The sequence below is a fragment of the Ascidia mentula genome, chromosome 6 (assembly GCF_947561715.1).
Source record: "Ascidia mentula chromosome 6, kaAscMent1.1, whole genome shotgun sequence".
In the NCBI taxonomy this organism is placed as follows: Eukaryota; Metazoa; Chordata; class Ascidiacea; order Phlebobranchia; family Ascidiidae; genus Ascidia; species Ascidia mentula.
In genome coordinates, this window is record NC_138571.1 from 12,183,754 (window position 1) to 12,205,608 (window position 21,855).

Genomic DNA, 21,855 nt, shown 5'->3' on the forward strand with positions numbered 1-21,855 from the left:
TTATCGAATATCCGTTTATTGGTGATTTATTTTAAAAATTATACCTGTTGAAAGTATACTAATGTATGTGCAATGCGCGTGGTGCTGAAGGTTACACCAAGTTAGATACAGATACATGTACCAGTTAGTTAGAGGAAACAGATCACAGAAGACTTACGTCGTGAGCAATATATTAGCCAATTGTACATAAAAGCGACAGAATCAGCACTGCTTTTTTTTGGAACGTTGCATGACGAACGCGCACGAGTGCTCACGTCGTTTGTTTTGTTTGCAAACCTCGGCTTCCGTTTGTGTACTAAGTCGGTTGTGGCGTGATTTTACAGCAATCTTGCCATCAACATGAATGTATTAGCACTTGTATTTTGCGTTGTTGGATTGGTTGCAGTTGGTGGTAAGTGGTCTTATCATATATTTTTATTACCGATGGCCACTTTCTGGTTATCAATGCTTGACTATGTTTGATATTAGATGTTAAATAAATATTAGAAAGACAAATTAAAAAACGAGCATCTTTATTAAAGTTGAACAGGTAGTGACAACAAGGACCTCTGTTTACATAATTTTTGCTGACTTTAGATTGTGATGTTGAATTTGCCTTTGCATCGTACTTCCAAAACCACATGGTCCTGCAACGTGAACCTCACCGAGCAGTTATTTGGGGCTATGGCACAGTTGGGGCCATTGTTAACATTTCCATCATACAAGATGTGTACTCTACCAAAGTGAAGCCAGGGCCAGATGGTAAGGGTGTCTGGTCAGTCCTGCTTGCTCCAAAGCCAGTAGGTGGTGCACAACAAATCCAGGGGGTACAGGACAACCATGGTCTTTTAAACTGGATACTGTTAAAGGATGTGTTGTTTGGTGATGTTTGGATATGTTCCGGTCAAAGTAACATGCAGTTTACTGTTTCAATGGTAAGTTATTTTACTCATTAACTGAATGCTGTAAAACCAAGCTTTTGTCTGTCATAGATGTTTAATTCAAGTGATGAACTTGAGCTATCTTCTCACTATCCCAACCTTCGTGTTATGACACCTGGACAGAATGTGTCTGACAAACCTTTACATGACCTTCTGTCAATCGAAGAACCATGGGTTGTTGCATCCAATGGTAAATATTTAAACAAAACATTTTTTAGCTAGTTAGAGTAACAAAAAAAAACAGCTGCAATAATCTTGACATAAGATTCACAGCATTGCTAAAATACTTCAGAATCTATTGGAGGCAGTCCCAATACTTACTTTTCTGCTGTATGCTGGTTGTTTGGTCGGCACATTTATGATGCTCTAAAAAATGTACCAGTTGGCATGATTGCATCTGACTGGGGTGGAACACCGATCGAAACTTGGTCCTCACCACAAGCCTTGAAGAAATGTGGACTTGACCAATTGTATGTTTGTTATGCACATATTTTAGAGAGTAAATATTTGGAATATTATTATTTTGCCAATCTGTTTAGGGTGTTTAATGCCTCTGAAAACCCACGATTAGAAGGTGTACCCCATGACAATAGCGTCTTGTGGAATGCAATGATCCACCCTCTGCTGAATATGACGATTAAAGGTGCAATATGGTATCAAGGTAAGCAGCATTAAACTTAAAACTTTCTTTGTCTGGTTTGGGTTGTACATAATGACATCAAAACAAGGTTGTATATATTGCTTATGCTGAATTTCAATAATTACTGTGTTTGAAGGTGAAGCGAATGCCAACTATCATGCTGATAAATACAGCTGCTCCTTTCCAGCAATGATTAATGATTGGCGACATGCTTGGCACGCCTCTCATCAACAAACTGATATTCATTTTCCATTTGGTTTTGTTCAGGTAATGGACAGAGTTCTTATTGACTGTTTGGCAAGTCTTGCGTAACTGCAGTTCAAAAAAATTAAAACTTAAAGCATGGTTGATCAAAATGTTTCTAATATCCTATCAACAAAATACATAACCTTTTATTTGTTTTTGGAACAGCAATGATACAATCGTTAATGTTTTTTTTGCATCTGTTAGTCACACAGTAAACATGATGTGACTTGTTAAGACTTTGAAAAACAATGTTTTGTGTATCAAATGACATTCCTAGGCCAAGTCACATGCCATTTTAGTCCCCTTTTTAAGAAAACTACTAATTCTCAATTATTTAAAGAAAATAGATTTTTGGTTTCTTTTAAGCTGGCAACGCAGAATTTAACAGATGATGGAAGCTTCTCAAAAATAAGATGGCACCAGACTGCTGATTATGGTTTTGTCCCCAATATGGTCATGCCTAGTACATTTATGGCGGTTGCTATGGATTTGCGAGATGATGCTTCTCCCTATGGGAGCATACATCCACGATACAAGCAAGATGTTGGTTATAGACTGGCCCTTGCAGGATTACATGTTGCTTATGGACAGCACCAAAACCCTAATGGGCCCATAATTATCTCTGCTGTAAGGACGGATGATGCACATGTTGTTGTAAACTATCCTGATGATCAGGACTTGGTTGTTACAGAGCAAAAGAACTTCGAGGTAAAAAAAAATCTTTACCATCACATTCGGTTTAAACCCACATTTTTGCAATTAAAGTTTTTTTTGTGGATTTATATCCATACCAGTGAATTTTAAAACATCTTTTTTCAGATTTGCTGTAGCTTTTCAAAGTGCAATATATATGATCCTAGTCCATCGGATGATTGGATATTGGCTTCCATTATTACATACAGTGCACGTACAATTACATTGGATTCAAAGTATTGCCATAGCAAAGGGGGACAAGCATACATTATACGTTATGCCTGGGCATTAGAACCTTGCGAATACAAAAAATGCTCAGTGTACAATGATCTTGGCTTGCCTGCCCCTCCATTTGCGACTTACATTATTGACTTTTAATCTACAAACTTCAATTTGATTTCATACAGTTCCAATCTTTCATCACATAAATTTGTTTTTCTATTGTTTCGCTGCATTTTGTAATTTTACGCAATCACTGTAACAGTTTTTTTGTTTGTTTTAGTCCCTTAAACCTTTTAAGGCACTTGTTCATTTTTTGTGTTGTGTAATTATTGTGCTGGTCACCATTCCTATGAACAACGTTGTATAATAACTGTAAAAAGTGGATTTTAGTGTTATGAATAATTTTGGAATGCAATATTGACATGACACTGAATCACAACCCACAGCATTTCAGAATGTATAATAGCGTGATGTGAAGCCAAAATTCTCTGCAGGTTTTACCAATTGACATAGTAGTGGATAAAAAGTACATATTGTTGCTTGCCTTTGTGTATGCTCTTTTTGGCATGTGCAACATAAAGTTTTCAAAAAAAATGTTAGGAATTTATATTTGCAGATTCATTTTTTAATTGAATAAATGATTTGTCATAGTGATTGCAATGAGCTTCGGTAAAGCGGCCGTTTCTGGTTTGTCAAATGTTACAAGGCAATGGACAGGACAAATAAAGACGTCAGCTGAAAACTGGCTTTTATTGCTCTTTGGCTCCGTTTAGCGGTGCCAAGTTTAGCATATTTCTACCGCAAGATGTCAGCGTTTAGTAATTTTCTTTGCAATCGTATTGCTGAAGATTTATTTGTATTGTTCGTATCATGTGATGTTGCGAGTTTTGAAGGTAGTTTGATTTAAGAAGGAATACAAACCGAAGCCATGCGGTTCCAAATAGGATTAGTTTTGTTCTTGCAAATAATAAACTTAACGTTTGGTAAGTTGCACTGTTTCTGATAACAATATTGTCTAATTTTTCTTTGAGTTTGCTTTTGAATCAGTAATGTCTGTCAGTAGTATTCAAAATTACAACCCAAAAGGTATTGCAACTGTAAGTAGAGTCATGTCAGTTTAATAAAGTTCAGGTGTTTATGAGAGTAAAACTCTGTGGGTAATAATGAACATTCTGCAGGTGATGACTTCACCTTTGCTACCTATTTCCAAGACAACATGGTTCTACAGCAGGAGCCCAGCATGGCGGTTGTGTGGGGATATGGAACAGTTGGTGCTGATGTTTCAGTGTCTTTAGACAAAGATACACTCGCCACTGAAGTTGTCAATGGTGCGGATGGAAAAGGAACTTGGGCCGTTGTTTTGAGCCCACAACCTGCTGATGGCACCGCTAGACTTTTAAATGCCACACAAAATAATAATGGTGTTGTAACCAATATTATGCTAAAGAATATACTGTTTGGTGAAGTCTGGGTTTGCTCTGGACAGAGTAACATGCAATTCACTACGTCTATGGTTAGTATGAAGACACTAGACACAGCTAAATAAAAACATCCACATTATGTAATATACTGCATAAATATTTAAATACCATAGGATATATGTAGCTTCTAGATATGCCAACCCAATATATGCTTGACTTTACATATGCCATGTTACAGGTGTTTAATGCCAGTGACGAGCTTGCTGCTACAACCAAGTACCCAAATATTAGAATTTTTACTGTTGCTGAACATACATCGACTGTACCCTTGTATGACTTGGCAAATATTGAACAAAACTGGTCGATACCATCAAAGGGTTAGTGTTTGGAAAATTGTTTGGATCAAATTTGCTTGTTTCTAACATGCCATTTAAAGTAGTTTATACTGTGTATTACCTAAACCATTGCAATTACAGGTGAATGAATTATGCCATCCTTTTTGCATATATGTTTGTATCTTTATTATTATATTGTGTATGTTGGAAATGCTGGGAAATCTGTAACTTCTATGCAAAAAGTGTCTAAAACAAATATTGTTTTTGCAGAAACTGTGGGAGGAGCAGCATGGTCATACTTTTCAGCAGTTTGCTGGTTATATGGGAGATACCTTTATGATCACTTAAAAATACCAGTTGGACTTATTGCCACCACATGGGGAGGTACCCCAGTTGAAAGCTGGTCATCGCCGACTGCTCTTGATAGCTGTGGATTAAACCAATAGTAAGCTAAAACTGAAGTTCAATATTCTGGCACTTTTTGTGATCCTTTGAAAAAATACTGTAAATAATTATTTGTTTTATCCTGGCATAGATTTGCTGTGAAATTATTCTCAAAAAAAATATGCAAAGAAACAAAGTTTGGCAATATAATTTAATTTCTGTCCTTGGAGTGGCATGTTTTAATATTTTACTGTCATGTAGCGATGAGGAATATTATGAGCGTATAAAGCATATCAAAACACCCAGTGACAACAGCGTCTTGTGGAATGCAATGATTCACCCCCTTCTTAACCTTACCATCAAAGGAGCAATTTGGTACCAAGGTAAATTTTGATATTGGACACAACAGATATTTTGCCCAAGTATCACCTAAAATAGGTTTAGTTAATTTAAGGGTGATCAAGGTCTTATGTTGATTCAAATATCCCCAACTGATAGCATTTTCATTGCAATATGCAACAGCTGTAGATATCTGAGTGTCAAAAATTTTACTGATTTTAAGAATCGACGGGCTGTTAATTGCCGATGTTAGATCCTTTTTTGAAAATCAGTTGTATGCAAAAGAATTTAAAAATTTGAAAATATAATTATCATAATAGTTGGCTCGGATCTTTTGAAATTATAATTGCCAAGTTCAAACTTTAACCATTCTAGTTATTGGCAGGAGAGGCAAATGCTATTTACCACTCTGACAAATATTCCTGCTCATTTCCTGCGATGATCAACAACTGGAGAAAAAACTGGTACATGTCCCACCAACAAACAGATCCACAATTTCCATTTGGCTTTGTGCAGGTTTATTTACTTTTGTGTTTGTTTGTTGTGGTTATCACATATTTTCTAAATGTCCTTTATTATTTTGGTTTGAAGGTTTTAAAAGTGTTTTTTTTTAATTGAACTTGCTTTCGCTACAACACCTACTGTCAATGCCGCATAGAAATATTTATTAACTTGTATTAAAGGATCTGATATTAATACTACCTGTAAATCAATTTGTTTTGACATGTTCTCAGTAGTTATAAGACAAGGGATATTTCCTGTCATGTGTAAGCTAGGATGTGACTCATGACTATGTGTGTTGGACAAAAATATCCATTGCAACATCTGTAAGGTGGTGGTGTTGAAAATTAGTAACATAGCATCTTCTTTTGTCAAAAAACTGGGTATTTTTATTATTGCCATGTTTGTAGCATCTTTTTTGTCTTTAAAAATCACACATGGGCTGCCTTTGCGCTAAACCAAAGCTCTATAAATTGATGATAGGCTTCCTACTTTTTAGAATAAAATATTGTTCCTTAATTTAGGAATCCTGTCTTAAATAGGAATAAAAACTAACATCATTTCAAATGCGAAACGATTGCAGACTGTTTTTTTAACTGTGGGTGTTCTCCACTGTTTGGTTTACACACTTCTAACATTTCTTCTTATTTTCCTTCCATTATAACCCATAAATGCATTTTTTCAGCTCTCGACTGTCATAGGAACCAACTATGGCCCCTTTGCCAATATCAGATGGCACCAAACTGCTGACTATGGATATGTACCAAACAAACTCATGCCTAACACCTTTATGTCTGTTGCTATGGACTTGCCTGATGACGAATCACCGTACAGCAGCGTTCATCCCCGCGACAAGCAAGATGTGGGGGCCAGACTGGTGCTTGGTTCTCTGAAACAGGCCTATGGCATGCACTACAATCCAGACGGTCCTATTATTTCATCTGCAGTAAGAACTGGAGATGGCCACATAGTGGTCACTTATCCAAACGACCAACAATTAGTGGTTAAAGAAGCTGGGAACTTCAAGGTAACTTTCTTGATGTTTACAAATGTGGTCGTCCCTTTTCCATTAAAACCTAACCACTGGCGTCATAATAAAAGGCGTACTGACAATCAGTAGTTTCTCCCCTGTTATGACGCTAAAATTTGCCCGGAATAACAGGTCTTTGCTTGTCACAGTTACCCTGTGGCACACATACATATTCTCATTGCACACCGGTTGTGCAGCACTGTAATATTTTCTAAAATATGGTACTTTTTGTGTCATTGTCGGCAAATGCTGTGTTTACTGTCCCTATAGGAACACGATGTTTCAGCAACTTTTGAACAAAATGTATGCATTTATAACGTTTACTCTTAACTCGTAAACAGCAACAGAGTTGTTGGTAAATAATTAATAGCAATACCACCCATTATGGGGTGTTCATCGCAACAATTATGTTAACTACCTTACGTAAGTGTACTTCAATATAATTTTCTTTACTTTACTTTGAAGATTTGCTGCGATTCGGTCAAATGCGACCCGTTGGCTCCGGAACCGTCCCCGGATTGGCTTTGGGCCCCAATTTTGTCCTACACCCACCGAACCATCACCCTGGACGCCAAATCCTGCTCCACACTAAAAGCCACACCCAAACTACTGCGCTACGCTTGGGGGCAGCGCCCGTGCAACTTCAAGTCTTGCTCCGTGTATAACGTTATGGGCCTACCTGCACCGCCCTACGTGATAGAGATCAATGATTTGTGACGTCATAATGTCAGATGAGAACTGTGATTTTGCGTCAAAATAATGCGTGCTTGAGATTTGTCACTTCTTATATAACTTTGAGGATGTGTGTTAATACGTTTGCTCGTAAAATGCTTCGAGCAGCTCACATTATGCATCGCTCCTATTCTTCATTTATCGTGCGTTGAATTAAAAGTTGTTGTTCCATTGATTGCCAACCTGTTTTTACATTTTTGCGACGTCGCAGAATGCAATTGTGTTTTGTGCAGTTTTTTGGTTTCATGTCAAGATATAAGAAAGATTCATCACAAAAAGTCCTATTTGTAAGCTTTTAGCATTGACAATCATTGCTTGGCTAAGAACAAAGCTCTCAAAACAATTAAATTTCAACCAACATACAGTTTATACACTTTCTCCATGAAATTTCTTCATGTTATTGATGATGTGCCTTTATTTAACTTTTCCATCGCCTTTGTTTTCGCCAAATAAACTGATTCATCGCTCATACAGTGTTTGCAAATCTGATAATATTTTACAATGATCTGAGTTTTTGGACGGCAGGCGTTAATTAAAGCTCGGTTCACTTTAAAGTTTTAAGAAAAGCTGCCTTTTGTGTGCGACTGGAAAGTTTGCGGCGTCTAAATGCAGACAGACTGCTTTCGGCAATGAACAAAGGTCATGGTGAAATTTGCATACAAAAACAGTATTAGTCAGGCATAATTATTCTGCCATGTAATGCTAAATTAAACTAAAGTTTACAGCCCATTGCAGCCCCGAGGCCAAGCATCTGTGATATAATAATCGTTCTTGTAACGCCTGAAATTGTGTTCGTATGTTCATTTTAACTTAGTTCTTGTTGTAGAGTGCCAATAGTTACCCATGCCAACACAGTGCATGACTTGCCCGTGTGTCTGTAGCCAATGTGATGCACAAATGCAGTGGTTCTAAAAATTGCCCAGTGCGACACACTCGGAAACTAAAAACGACGCTCAAATCAAATCATGTTTATTTTGCGAAATAAGCAACGAAGCGGATGAACAATATACAAAGAAATAAAATGGCATGGGCCCGATAAAACCATAAAGGTTATCGAGTCAGGCGCCCATGTAAAGGTTATTTTTTCACAGAGTGTCACCGTCTGCCGCACAGGTTGCATGTGACGGAAGGTGGCCACCCGGCCGTGCTATCCAAAGCAAAGCGCACAGTTTCAGAAGCTCTGCAATGTCTTCACTAACGCAAAGTAAATTCTTTCTTTGTGTGACACTTGGCGCTGTTTGGCAAACTATTTGATTTTTAAATTTGGATATATTTGAATTGGTATAGTGCGTTGGGCCTGGTTAACCCAGGGTCGTGAGTTAAAACCTCACCTGGGCTTGATTTTTCAAATATCGTTCCGACTGGTCGGTAAAAAGTTTCTTATCCAGCTATAGGCTGCTATGCCTGGGCTGCGAAGTTTGTAAACCTAATGATCTTGATACGAAAGCTGTGATCGCCAAGTAAGGACCTGCGCAGTTGGTTGATCCTGCCAATCATGCCATTGCTGCAACTTACTTACCTTACCGATGTGACTTTATAGAGCTTCGTGGAAGGGTGCGTGCTGCAACCTATATTTTCAATGATCTAGGTGAAAATCCGCAGACTTTCTTTTTTAAGGGAAGAAAAGTGTTTTATCTGAACGCCACACAGCAAATGGATGAGTTGCCTGTGCAGCTTGAGGAATTGTTTGTCAGTGGACCTGTTAAGGCCGACGTGACCTGCTCCGTCACTTTTAGTGGTGTGTCTTTTTTTCAAATATTCCATAACCCATTGTTTTCGCCAAATAAACTGATTCACCGCTTGTACAGTGTTTCTAATAATATTACATAATGACCGGAATTGTTGGACAGCAGGCGGTAATTAAAGCTCAGTTAACTTTTCAGTTTTGAGAAAAGCCGCCTTTCGTGTGCGACTGGAAAGTTTGCGACGTCTAAATGCAGACAGACTGCTTTCGGCAATGAACAAAGGTCACAGCAACAACAGCAGTACATACAAAAACAGTATGAGTCAGGCTTATTTAATCTGTCATGTGATACAAAAATTAACTGAAATTGACTGGTCATTGCAGCCCCGAGGCCATGCAGTTGTGATAAATAACTGGTCTTGTAACGTCACAAACCCATTCAACAACTAAACTAGAACGATGAAGTTTGTTATCGCATTAGGCCTAGTCTTATTATGTGTTGCCGCCGACGCCAAGTTGCTCGGTGCTTTATCTGTGTTGCCGGACTTGGCTTTCTTATTTGATACAACCGGTAATTCGCTGTGGGATGTGTATGGAAACAACTTCACCAAACTCTCTGACCAGAGGAAAAATCTTTTCTTTGAAACGAGTAAGTTTTTGTCATTTGTGTATCTCAGTAATCGTAGAAGTATTACCAGACTTTCGCAGAACAAGTTTCCTTGTATGTTTATCTAATAAGCTTAGTTCATGATGTACAGTGCCACAAGCTTCCCATGCCAACACAGCACATGACTTGCCGATGTGTGCTCAGCCAATGTGATGCACTGGTTCTCAAACTTTATTAAATCGATCAACTAAACTTTCTTTGTTTAAATCGTCACGCGACGCCATTAGAAACTCGAAACGGCGCTCAGTTTAAGAACCTCTGCATCAGTGTCTTGCACTAAAACAAAGAAAAATCTAACTCGGTGTAACAATTAATTTGTCGCTTTTTAGCAAACAAAGCTACTTAGATATCACCAGATCCGGATTTAAGCATGTTGACGTCCAGGATTTAATCGTGTTTGCATTTCCTTGGCATAGAACGCTAAAGGATTTTAGTTTTATACACTAATCTTGTCAATCCCAACGTTATTTGACTTTTAGAGCTTCGCGGAAGGGTGCGTGCTGCAGCCTACATTCTGAGTGAGGTCGGTGAAGACCCCCAGACTTTCTTTTTCAAGGGAAGAAGAGTATTTTTTCTGAACGCCACACAGCAAATGGTTGAGTTGCCTGTGCAACTCAAGGAATTGTTTGTCAATGGACCTGTTAAGGCCGACGCAGCGTTTCACGTGTAAGTTTAAACGGTATTACATTGCGAATATTATTACATTTCTTATGTTTTTAATTTCTTTTTTTTAATTATAAGAAATTTTACCATCCATTCGCGAAACTAGATCATAGGCATTGGTCTTGGTAGGAAAAAGTGGTAAAAAAATGGATTTAAAACTAATCTTTATTTTTTATGTTTTGTATACAGAGTAAATGGGTCTAGAGAAGTGATCGGCACCAACTTTATCCTTCGAAACTTCATTTATGAGTGCGGTCTTATAGGAAGTTATTGCACAAAATCCAATCTTAGCGATTACGCTCAATTTCCCAACTTCCTTGAAACTGAAGGGCGAGTAGCAGCTGCTCTTGGTCTGTCCAATGGAACTGCAGTTCTCTTCAAGCAAAACTCCTACGCTATGTAAGTCACCCTAATTTTTGATGGTTTAGATTTATGGTTGGCCCGATGCATGGGCTTTTAGAAATTAAAGGGTTTTTATTTAATTTCAGCATTGAAGAAAAAGGTGGAGTTGCAAAAGAATTCGATTCGTTTTGGTTGAGAACTGGAGCAAGCTAGACTGATGAAAGGAAGTTAATTATGTACAAAGACATTTCTTGTGTTTTGGTGATATTGTTTTATGCACAAATAAATGTACACACGCGAAAGAGAAGAGAATTGTGTAGTTTGCTTTTCTAAGCTTAGATTGTACGACACATGTTGCTTAGAATTGCCAACATTATACGAAATACTTCATTTTGCTATGTATGACATTACACTAATACTCTTTTTGCCCGTTGAAATTGTTTGGTTTATTGCTTTATTAAACGTGTTGGGCCCACAAAACAGAAAGTTTTTCTTGTACACGAGTGAAAATCGTTTTAGTTACTCTCATTGGACTTGGGAGTGCTTCACGAAATCAATTCATAGAAACAATGCAGATTGTGGATTGCGACTGTTGTTTGCTAATGAACGTTGGTAAAAAGAAACCCTCTACAAGAAGAATATCGAGTTATTATAGTTTAAAAATTTAATTTTATGTTTTTTAAATTATTGTTTGTACAATTTTTCTCTTTTCCATGACATGTTCTTGCAGGGTTGCATAGTTTAGTGGCCTATTGTTTTTGAAGTTGTTCGTTTTTTATTTAAAACCAAATTAGCCAGAATGGGTGACTATGAAAGAGTGCTTATGGTGAAAAACGAGTGCTTCGTCTATCGGTTGCCCCCCAGACCCTCGAACAGGGGATATAAAGCTGCTGATTGGGGTCTTGATAAACCACATTGGACTGGTAGAATGAGAATTGTGGAGGACGGAAAAAAACTTTGGATTAAGTTGGAGGAACGCAATGGGGCACTTTTTGCAAAAGCACCTGTAGAAAGCCATCCGGGTGTGGCTGTTGAATCTGTAAATGATTCATCAAGATACTTTGTTCTTAGAATCATGGATGATACAGGGAGGACTGCATTTATTGGGGCTGGTTTTGCTGACCGTGGTGATGCGTTTGATTTTAATGTTTCCTTGCAAGATTACTTTAAACAAATTAAAACCGAAGAAAAATTTGAAAGTTCCCCTCCAGAGCAACAAAACCTAAATCTCCAACTCAAAGAGGGCCAAACTTTTAGGATCAATATTGGCAACAGTGCATCGAAAAACAAAGCACAAAGCAAGCCCAGACCCCAACCTGGCACTCAAGCAGGCGGAATTTTGCTACCTCCTCCACCAGGTGGCATAGCAGCACCAGCACCCCCTAACGAAACAAAAACAGACAGTTCTGATTGGGGAGAGTTTTCCAGCTCAAATGTTTCAAACAATGGTGGCAATGTAGGTGGATGGGTTCAGTTTTAACTCTATACTGAAATTTTGTCATTTGTGCAATCGTAGCGCTTGTAGTTCTACCAATTTTCATTTCTTGTGTATGCCATAATAATGTACATATATTCAAACGCTTATATTGTCACAAGTTTTTTGTATGCTATACCCGCTTAGTAAGGGTTGGTAACCTATGGTCTTCCAAAGCTGTTTCTGACACACCAAGTTATTATATTTGGTAAAGAATTGTTTCCAAATGGTCCTCTCCTGTTTGGTTTGTGTTGACTGTCATTTTGTAAGAAATTCTAGTCATTTCATTTAGAAATTTTTAAATTGTGACCTGAAAAGTCTAACAATTTTTATGGTTAAAAAAGGTTGCCAGTCCTGGTTTAATGTGTCTATTTCATTGTAGTGGTAGTGGACAAGTAAATTTAAAATGGGAGAATTTAGGTGCCTGTTGGTTTTTGGAGACCAAGTGGAGACAGTCAGCATTCCAGAAGGTCGGTCAATTACATGACAAAATAGTAATTGTTGTGTGACTACTTGCATTGCATATGCTCAGTCACGGTAGTATCATTTTTAGAGGTTTTAATAGTACAGTCATATTTGCAAATCATTTTAAACTTGAAAACATATGATATTCTTAATAGGATTTGTTTAGTGTTTTTTGATGTAAAGTTTACTTTTTTAACAAGGTTGGGCTATTTAACAGGAACAACAATCTGTGAGTTGCTGAAAATATTCAGACGCACTTTTAAGTTCCGATCCATCTCTTCCATCCAGTTGTGGAACAATGACTTGAATTTTTGGTCCAATATTTCTACTGATCATTGTGTAGTAAAAGATTTAGCCAAATACCGTGGAGTTACTTGCAAAGTAAGTATACCTTGCATGTTTGTACACTTTTTCCTTGAAAAAGATATGGTTAATTTTAAAATACATTCCAAGAGTATATGTGGAAAGCACCAAGAAATTTTCTGGATGTAACACTATCCTGGTTTCTGCTTAACGCTATTTTGTTTTTCTGCAGTCATATGGAAATCTTTCTCCTTCGACTAGTGTTGTATTCTGTTGTGATGTACAGGAGCGATTTAGACCGGCAATTGCATACTTCAAAGAGATTTCTGAAGTTGGAAACAGAGTTTTAAAGGCGTCAAAGAAACTAGACATTCCGTTAATTGTAACTGAACAGGTGAAGTTATTACCTTGTCCATCTTAGTATTTACTCATTGTTTAGGCATTATCTGAACAAATCATTGCAAAAAAGTGTATGGTTAATTTGTGGTTGAACGTAAAGATCTGTAAATAATTGTGTTTCTTTTTTTCTGTAGTATCCGAAAGGTTTGGGCAAAACTGTTGAAGAACTAGATATAAGCCATGCCTCAGTCGTTGCAGAAAAAACAAAATTTTCCATGTTAACCGATCAAGTTAATGAGTTTCTTGCCAGCAATCAAGATGTATGCTCCGTCATATTGTTTGGGGTTGAGGTATGTAGTCATAAAATACAACTAGCATTTGAAAGTTTTATATATTTGAACTTGAAAGGCTTATTTGCTCTACATTTTCTTCCGTCATATACTGATCAGAGGGTTTCCTGGCATTGCAGCCGAACTGGATCAAAGCCACTTTTTGCTGAAAAGCCGTGCTCCCAGTAAAGTTAAAACTTCTAACTCTGGACTTAGCAGGTTAACTGCTCCACTGACTTATCTATGGGAGCTAAGTGCTTTTAATTGATATATAGTGGTCCAAAGCAAGTGTATAGCTTGTTAGCGAGCTTGAGGTCGTAATACCTTGGCTGCCATGCCGGTAAACCTTATGATTAATGAGAGACACATACTCTTCTAGCGCATTTTAATCTTGGGACTTTTTTTAGGCTCATGTGTGTGTGCAACAAACTGCTCACGACCTTATGTCACGTGGTTTTGATGTCCACGTAATCGCCGATGCGACGTCATCACGAAGCGTTGCTGATCGAAATTTTGCGTTTGAGGTACGTGGTCATAAACTTGTCCATCACTGTGAAGTCTCTTGGGGGTTTTATATTGATTTTAATTGTAGTATTTTCTAGTCAAGGCCATTTATTCCTGAGGGTATAATGCAAGGATATTGATTTTGTATAGTTTTGATCTGTGCTATTTCTTACCTGTTATACTTTGGGCTTTTTAGTTTATTTACGAAATCGTTCTAATTAAAATTGTTGTCATACAGAGGTTGCGCAACCTTGGAGCTTTCGTTACAACGTGTGAAGCGGTATTGTTGCAATGGGTAGCCGACAAAAATCATCCACAGTTCAAAGAGATCCAGCAGCTCATAAAAGCTTTGCCTCCAGACACTGGCTTGATGATGAAAAGCAGCATTTGAACGAGAACAAATAATTTTTGTCGTGCACTTTTTGACATTAATTCATTTTTTGATGAAAAATCACTTTTCATGTTCGATGCTGGAGTTCGACCCTAAGGGAAATTCCTAAAATTAGAGATTTTTTCGGGCTGACGACGCGCGTTTCGTGAATTGTGGCAAAATGTTGACCAAATTCCGAAGACTTGTGGAATACCAGTCGCAAGTGCAACCTATCGTTGTGCAATCACAGGACTTGATTTGTTGCGCGTTGCAAATAATAAATACTGCAAATCCGAAATTGTATGTTTTTGTGCTGTAAAAAGCAAAGTATATTTCTATGACTGGTGAAAAGTAAACACAAGTCACGTGGCGGGAAAGTACCGCTTAATGCAGTTCCGCATAAAAATTTGCGCAGCAGGTTTGTATTTGGAAATTGCATGTGGTAAAAACTATTAAACTCTTTCCGGAACTTGCTTGTCTAAAGAAAAATGTCATACCCACATGTGAGTTTCGTTTTTTCATGTAGAGTGAGTAACACAGTTAGTTAAACTTTCAAAACAAGCACATTTTTGTTCCTTTTTTTCTCGGTTATAGTAGTAGGCCTATTGCCCTATTGTAGATATTTGCTGTCGTTACGACCGCTTTGCAATAAAAACATTAGAATTTTTTTTGAAGAACATGGTTTGTGGCAAGATGTGTTGAGAATTTTGGTTTGTGTCTGTGTTGACTGCAACAAGACCTTTTTACTTTAGCAACAGCAGGGTCAATACGGACAACAAGCCCCATATGGTCAACAACAAGCCTACGGCCAGCAAACACAATACAGACAACAACAACCTCCACATGGACAACCAGGGGGGTATGGGCAGCCAGGTGGTTATCCCCAGGCTGGTGGCGCACCAATGGGACAATACAATCAACAACCACAATGCCCACCTGGAGTTGACCCTGTTGTGTTTGAGTGGTTTCAGGTAATTTGACTTTGTGCACTTGTACCTATGTATAGAATATACCTTTGCATTTTGTGAATAATTCCATTTAATTTTGTATTTTTTTTCGCATAATATTGAAGATATAATGGGTTTTGTGTAATTCTATGTAGACTGTGGATCAGGATCGGTCGGGAAAGATCACTGCCGCTGAGTTACGAAATGCTTTAATGAACAGCAAAATGAAACAGTTTAATCAAGAGACCTGCAGGCTTATGATAGGAATGTTTGACAGTAATAAGTATGTCTTGATAAATTGTTGTTTCCAATAATCCAGTGTTTTACTGTTTGCAATTATACAACCTTACAGAAACATGTATTTTTTTAAAAAATTCTAAATGTCTCTGTTTGCAGAGATGGGACTATTAACTTGAAGGAATTCCAGGCATTGTGGCAATATATTCAATCTTGGAGGCAGTGTTTTGATTCTTTTGACAGAGACAGGTCTGGAAACATTGACAGCAATGAGCTTCACCAAGCTTTTACTTCCTTTGGATACCGATTGTAAGTTGACAGCCAGAATGTTTACAGTTTTACATTTGTAATTTCTTATTTTCTGCATGCTTGTATTTGTATACAACCTGTTCATAATCCACATATAACTACTGCTAACTTTCTACAGGTCTGTTGACTTCTCAAAGCTCATTGTTCGCATCTTTGACAAAACTTCCAGAAACACTATTGATTTTGATGACTTTATTCAAGTTTGTGTCATGTTACAAATACTCACGGAGAAGTTTAAAGCCAAGGATACAAATCAAAGTGGAGTAATAAATGTCAACTATGAGCAGGTGAGTCACATAATTCATATAAAAAAAGTAAGAATTTTACCAAAATGATTTGTTTTTCAGTTTTTGGAGATGGTCTTGGATAACACCATGAACATTATATGAGAAGACCAACCACATGTCGCTTTTGTAGAATTTTCTGTTACATATCATATAAATGTATTGTGCATTACCCCTGTAACAATTTTTAATCATGTGTTTTATGCACTTTTGTGAGCGTGACATTATTTATATTTGATTATGTCATCACAATTAAAATTACTTTAAATTGGAAAAAAGGGTTTTGCCGTGCTGTATGCTGTCCAGTTATAAGTTATGTTTAAAAACTACTGTACTTTTTTTTAAAAATAAGTTTGTGGGCTTTTTTTCACCAACCCGATTTGTATTTTTTTTGACACAAGGACTTTGATCCTGTGATAAAAAAGTGATGGGCTTCGCAGTGTAATGATTTCTGTAAAGCAAATGGATGGATTGTTTCAAAACCTGTGCAATCATTTGACAAAAAGTCGTGGTCAAGGCGTGAAATCCAAATATTCCAAGAACATTTTTTTAACCCTAACCGCGACGGTTAAATATCGGGCGTTCTGTCAAAAAACAATGTATAGTGTTTGAAATGATACAGAGCAGTTCGTTTTAAGCAAACTTAAATCGAACGATATCTATCCCGAGGTAAAAGCTCGAAATTTGTCAGTCACGTGACGAAATAGGGGAAGTCCCTTATTTTGGGTTGGTTCGTATTTTTGCATGATGCAATCAAATTTTTTAAGTTGCTTTAGTTTGTACATCCGTTGAAGCATAGTTAAACTGTCGACAACTGAATTAAAGTGCGTAAAACAGACAATAAAAAAACAGTTTATGTTTTCCAGATAGTTAGCCGCAGCCCAATTAAGAAACGGCTGCATTTTTGCAGATAAATTTTTAGTCCAATCAAAATGTCATATCCACAAGTAAGGAATTTATTTATTTGGTTTGCTATACCACCATGGGATAACTTGTGTATAAACTAAATATATGTTTTGCTGCTGTCAATCATGTCCAACATTAGCAATTGAAACCACACAATTAACCGTTATTTTTTCAAAATAGTGAAAGATCAGTGTCATAATAATTAGATTATTGTTGATTTAATATTTGTTTGCAGTTATGACTTTAACACAATTTGTTTTTGTACAGCAGCAACAAGGCCCTTACAGACAACAAACTCCTTATGGCCACCAACAACCTTATGGACAGCAGCAGCAGCAGCCATATGGTCAACAGCAGCCTTATGGACAACAACAAGCATATGGGCAGCAGTCTTACAGTCAACAACAGCACTATGGACAGCCAGGTGGTGGTTATCCTCCCAGTGCACCAATGGGACAATATCATCAACAACCACAATGCCCTCCTGGTGTTGACCCTGTTGTTTTTGAATGGTTTCAGGTAGGCTTCACAAAATTATTCACAGCACAACCATATTGATTAAAAACAGATAATATAGGGAACACATACAGCTAATACTTACTTTTTAACAGTTATGGTCATGCTGGTTCTTTGTTTTCTATTGCACATGGCAACATCCAACATGTAACATAAAAGTAGTTGAATATTATCTAGCAAATACAATGACTAAAAGCAGTTTGTTACTAAACATTTATTGTGCACAAATATTGGTTTTTTGTTTATGTTTGTATTGTTTATAAACTCTAGGTGATAGTTTTATAACAAATAAGTGATTTTTGCTATCTATAAGATTCAATTGAAGACACATACTTATTTATGTGCAGACAGTGGACCAGGATCGATCGGGTAAAATCACAGCAACAGAGCTGCGAAAAGCTTTAATGAACAATAAAATGAAACAGTTTAACCGGGAGACATGCAGGCTCATGATTGGAATGTTTGACAAAGACAAGTAATACAGTTGTAACATAAGCTGGTAAATTTAAGATGCATATTGTGAGGTGTTTCCTTTTTGACTTCAGAGATGGGACTATCAACTTAACAGAGTTCCAGTCGTTGTGGCAATACATTCAATCTTGGAGGCAGTGTTTTGATTCTTTCGATAGAGACAGATCCGGAAACATTGACAGTAATGAGCTACACCAAGCTTTTACTTCCTTTGGATACAGATTGTAAGTGGAAAAATAATGCAAACAAGTTTGAATCTGGTATTCTCGAAAGCTTTTGACTCCTGTTTTTTTGTTCTCTAGTTGGTACATGAAAACATTTGTTATTGCTGGTAGTTGTACCCCAAGTTCATTATTATTTGCTACACTTATTGTGCCATTTAGGTGATAATGTTACCCGGTAAAATGTCCTTCAATATTTTACCATGCAGACAACATATTACATTGTGGTTTTAAGTGTACAATTTATGCATTGTTTTGTATTGGAAAACTAAAATATCAACAATATTTTCGTTAAATATTTGTTGTCAAGGAAGTAGCTGTATTTCAATATCATCATTCTAAGCAAAATAATAACAATATTTTTTTATACCCTTTTGCAGGTCTTTTGATTTTTCCAAGTTGATCGTGCGTGTCTTTGATAAGACTTCACATAACACAATTGATTTCGATGACTTTATCCAAGTGTGTGTTATGTTGCAAATACTGACAGAAAAGTTTCGGGAAAAAGATACAAACCAAAGTGGTGTAATTCAGGTTCATTATGAACAGGTGAGGTCCATGTTGAATTGTTTAAAAGCACACTGATAAATTAAGAAAAAAATGGAATAGAAACACAGCAAGACTGGTGATAATACTTTTATTGCAACAGTAGCACTGATTGTTAACCAAACCTAGGTAAATAATATTAACTTCTGTTACTTTTTACAGTTTTTGGAGATGGTTCTTGATAACACCCTGAATGTAGTGTGAGCCATCAAATTTGGCCATAAGGACCAAAAGTTTCTAATTTTACTGACACATTCATGCGATTTGATGCATTTTACTTATTTCTGCACTACTACCAATTTTTGATCATGTGTTTATGCATTTTTGTCGTCAGTTTCATATGTTTTTATGTGCATATCTTGTTACCAAATAAACAACTTTATAATTGTTTATTGTGCGTCCCACAGCGCCTTGGGGTGTCCAATAACCAGGTTGCTATTTCGAAGTTGTTTCTCTTTGGACTTCATCTGCTTGTAAACGTCAGACGGTATTCCCATGATCGTTTTCTTGGAACTGAAAAAATGATCATGAATTAATCACACCAAAAATTAAACCTATGTATATACATTGTATAATCATATTTAAACCGTACATATCAAAGTGTAGGGGCAAAATGGAACACTCGAGTTTCGTTTGTAAATCAATCGTGTGACTGCTTTCAAGACCATTTAGCTTGGTGACGGTATGTAGGCTCAGCGTGAATACAACCGGTGTATAACACCAGAGGGCCCCATGAATATAGCATAAATATTCATGCTGTTGCCTTGAAACTGAAATAGATTTTCAAGTTTCTGTGTGGTCGGTAGGCCCTGTTTAAAGAAGTCTCATACCGTTTTCACTCAAAAGGCCCTGACCGTATGCTCTGGTGGGCCAACTACAAATATTGAATAACACTTTGTTTGCCGAGCCAACAAATATGTGGCGCTTAAATCCAGAGTGACAAATACTGAATGATACACATCCCGGCAAGAATATTTTGCCCAGAACATTTTAGAATGATTTTCCTGTAAAGGAAAGAAGTGCAAATAAAACCTACCCTTTATTATCTTTTACAGCGTTTAAATGTTCTTGCAACTCTTTCATCTTCTCCTCGTGACGTTTTTGTTTCATCTCTGCATCTAACTTCGCTTTCTCGGCCGCATTTCTTTCTTCATCTTCCTGTCAACAAATACAAGTTGTCATTTCGAAACCTATTACAATGTTAGTTGATCGAATTGCAATATTTATCTGGGACATATGCGGTAACAGTAACTTTCTCTAGGACAATTCTAAACACACCGTGACGAAATAGTTACATTTTAACCTCTGAAACGAGGTCATGTCTTTGACATATATGTTCTGTTTAATCGCCCCCTCGTGGACCCACCCCATCTTGGATATTGAATACTACCTGAGTGAACTTAGGCTACGTACTGTTTCTTCTGTTTTGCACCCAAAACATTATTTTTAATGCCAATCCTTTAAACGTGACTGCTGCAGCAAAGCAATCCTTTAAATCCTTTAAAATTAGTTTTTTTAATCAAATCCAAAAAGATGCATTTTAATCATGGAGGTGCTTTTTGTGGCAATTACAGAAAAATGTTGTGAAAGCGCCCAAGGAAACGTGACTGCTGCAGCAAAGCACAAATAGCTCTTAAAAAGCTCCTTGTACGTCTCGCGGCGCGTTGTCAGTAGTCGCGTGCCCTGTACTATTTTGTGTTTCGTCTTCTCTTTCGCCTAAACAAAAGGTTTATTTTCGATCGAGCACCAATGGGAGGAGTAACAGGCTTTTTTGTCGAGAGTTCTATTGTGATGAAAGAATGCCAATTGTGTGGTTTCGGGTTGCTGGGATGGGCAGTTTAAAAGCTAATTTTGCTGTCTCCTCCGACATGTTGATGTTTATTCTAGAACCATGCCATTGTCTGTCGATTGTTGACGCTCAGGTCACACTGAAATAACCTTGTCCATAGAAATCCCTATTTTTGCTCATATACGGGTGTACATTGGCGTTTAAAAATATGCCACCTGTATATATGTAACCAATAGGTTTGTTTTATTACACGAACTTATTCGCAAATTTTTCACATTTTTGCGCAGTACATTTAAAAAAAAACGTCTAATTAGCTCCAGCTAGAAATGCGAGAGCTTGAACAGAGTGTGGCACGTGATCGCTAAAAATTCCAACGCTGCAATTAAAATAGAACTGATCTTCATGGCATAAATTAACGTCAAAACCTTGATGAAGTCTTGCTGCATGGCAGACGAAACGACGGAGGAATAAATTACGATAATTTATGCCAGAAAATCAGTTCTACTTAAATTGTAGCTTGTCTGAAAGCAACAGTAGTACAATGTTCCAATGCTGTTTTTACAAACCTTCTGGAACGACTGGAGCACTATGCGTGTTTATCATCGGTATGCAGTTGAACTTAACTTGATGTGCGCAGCACTTCTGGATACGCATCTTTTACTGCAAATCTGCCCCAAACTCGCGTTTATCGACAAAAACGTCAAATTTAAATTTAAATGAAATTTAATCGTTTTTTTTTTCACTCTGTGTCGTTTTAGTTTGTCTGTCACAAAGCTTGTTATGTTCTGCTTTTGACAAGAACCAGCTTATTTGTTAGCATCAAATTAATAAATCGGATTGGCCTACCCTTAAATTTGCAAGTCTTTCCAATGCAGCTCTCTTCTTATCAATAACTCTTTGTCTTCTTAATGCCTCCTGGTGAAACGGTCCGCAGCTAGAAGCCATTGCTGTATAGCGCTATTGTTGCGTCACAACGACCTAGCCTTGCTCACGATGGTTGTTGAATGCGCTGCGGTCTGGACCAAC

General features: G+C 37.3%; 8 protein-coding genes across 9 annotated transcripts; 7 read left to right on the forward strand and 1 right to left on the reverse strand.

The window, feature by feature from the left end:
- The first annotated feature begins 159 nt into the window (after positions 1 to 159).
- Positions 160 to 3,369, forward strand: LOC145905493 (sialate O-acetylesterase-like). 2 transcript variants are annotated; one of them, XM_082992710.1, is made up of 8 exons: positions 170 to 391; positions 577 to 914; positions 972 to 1,110; positions 1,213 to 1,390; positions 1,460 to 1,581; positions 1,697 to 1,827; positions 2,173 to 2,514; positions 2,626 to 3,369. In XM_082992710.1, exons 1-8 carry the CDS (start codon positions 340 to 342, stop codon positions 2,875 to 2,877), a joined length of 1,554 nt encoding a protein of 517 aa, XP_082848836.1. In that variant the 5' UTR covers positions 170 to 339; the 3' UTR covers positions 2,878 to 3,369. The 2 variants fall into 2 exon arrangements, with proteins under 2 accessions (XP_082848834.1, XP_082848836.1); XM_082992708.1 differs by having other exon boundaries at positions 160 to 391; positions 1,213 to 1,581.
- Positions 3,370 to 3,566: 197 nt separating this feature from the next.
- LOC145905734 (sialate O-acetylesterase-like) lies at positions 3,567 to 7,926 on the forward strand. The gene is made up of 8 exons (XM_082993009.1): positions 3,567 to 3,704; positions 3,900 to 4,234; positions 4,381 to 4,519; positions 4,748 to 4,922; positions 5,123 to 5,244; positions 5,586 to 5,716; positions 6,387 to 6,728; positions 7,197 to 7,926. The coding sequence occupies exons 1-8, from the start codon at positions 3,650 to 3,652 to the stop codon at positions 7,446 to 7,448; spliced, it is 1,551 nt and encodes a 516-aa protein (XP_082849135.1). The 5' UTR covers positions 3,567 to 3,649; the 3' UTR covers positions 7,449 to 7,926.
- Positions 7,927 to 9,599: 1,673 nt separating this feature from the next.
- On the forward strand, positions 9,600 to 11,289 carry LOC145906632 (uncharacterized). Its single transcript, XM_082994085.1, has 4 exons — positions 9,600 to 9,796; positions 10,294 to 10,480; positions 10,667 to 10,876; positions 10,966 to 11,289. The coding sequence occupies exons 1-4, from the start codon at positions 9,607 to 9,609 to the stop codon at positions 11,030 to 11,032; spliced, it is 654 nt and encodes a 217-aa protein (XP_082850211.1). The 5' UTR covers positions 9,600 to 9,606; the 3' UTR covers positions 11,033 to 11,289.
- A 226-nt stretch (positions 11,290 to 11,515) lies between these two features.
- Positions 11,516 to 12,675, forward strand: LOC145905451 (adaptin ear-binding coat-associated protein 2-like). The gene has a single exon (XM_082992656.1). The coding sequence runs from the start codon at positions 11,619 to 11,621 to the stop codon at positions 12,297 to 12,299; it is 681 nt and encodes a 226-aa protein (XP_082848782.1). The 5' UTR covers positions 11,516 to 11,618; the 3' UTR covers positions 12,300 to 12,675.
- LOC145905450 (isochorismatase domain-containing protein 2-like) lies at positions 12,638 to 14,895 on the forward strand. Its single transcript, XM_082992655.1, has 6 exons — positions 12,638 to 12,763; positions 12,976 to 13,139; positions 13,294 to 13,455; positions 13,595 to 13,750; positions 14,137 to 14,253; positions 14,472 to 14,895. The coding sequence occupies exons 1-6, from the start codon at positions 12,700 to 12,702 to the stop codon at positions 14,622 to 14,624; spliced, it is 816 nt and encodes a 271-aa protein (XP_082848781.1). The 5' UTR covers positions 12,638 to 12,699; the 3' UTR covers positions 14,625 to 14,895.
- Positions 14,896 to 14,973: 78 nt separating this feature from the next.
- On the forward strand, positions 14,974 to 16,812 carry LOC145906057 (programmed cell death protein 6-like). Its single transcript, XM_082993436.1, has 6 exons — positions 14,974 to 15,106; positions 15,356 to 15,574; positions 15,706 to 15,833; positions 15,947 to 16,096; positions 16,215 to 16,383; positions 16,444 to 16,812. Exons 1-6 carry the CDS (start codon positions 15,092 to 15,094, stop codon positions 16,483 to 16,485), a joined length of 723 nt encoding a protein of 240 aa, XP_082849562.1. The 5' UTR covers positions 14,974 to 15,091; the 3' UTR covers positions 16,486 to 16,812.
- A 305-nt stretch (positions 16,813 to 17,117) lies between these two features.
- On the forward strand, positions 17,118 to 19,339 carry LOC145905636 (programmed cell death protein 6-like). Its single transcript, XM_082992890.1, has 6 exons — positions 17,118 to 17,327; positions 17,554 to 17,805; positions 18,150 to 18,277; positions 18,348 to 18,497; positions 18,875 to 19,043; positions 19,203 to 19,339. Exons 1-6 carry the CDS (start codon positions 17,313 to 17,315, stop codon positions 19,242 to 19,244), a joined length of 756 nt encoding a protein of 251 aa, XP_082849016.1. The 5' UTR covers positions 17,118 to 17,312; the 3' UTR covers positions 19,245 to 19,339.
- Positions 19,340 to 19,414: 75 nt separating this feature from the next.
- On the reverse strand, positions 19,415 to 21,823 carry LOC145905637 (uncharacterized). Its single transcript, XM_082992891.1, has 3 exons — positions 21,676 to 21,823; positions 20,077 to 20,198; positions 19,415 to 19,553 (listed from the first exon to the last, which is right to left on the reverse strand). Exons 1-3 carry the CDS (start codon positions 21,772 to 21,774, stop codon positions 19,430 to 19,432), a joined length of 345 nt encoding a protein of 114 aa, XP_082849017.1. The 5' UTR covers positions 21,775 to 21,823; the 3' UTR covers positions 19,415 to 19,429.
- Between the last annotated feature and the right edge of the window lie 32 nt (positions 21,824 to 21,855).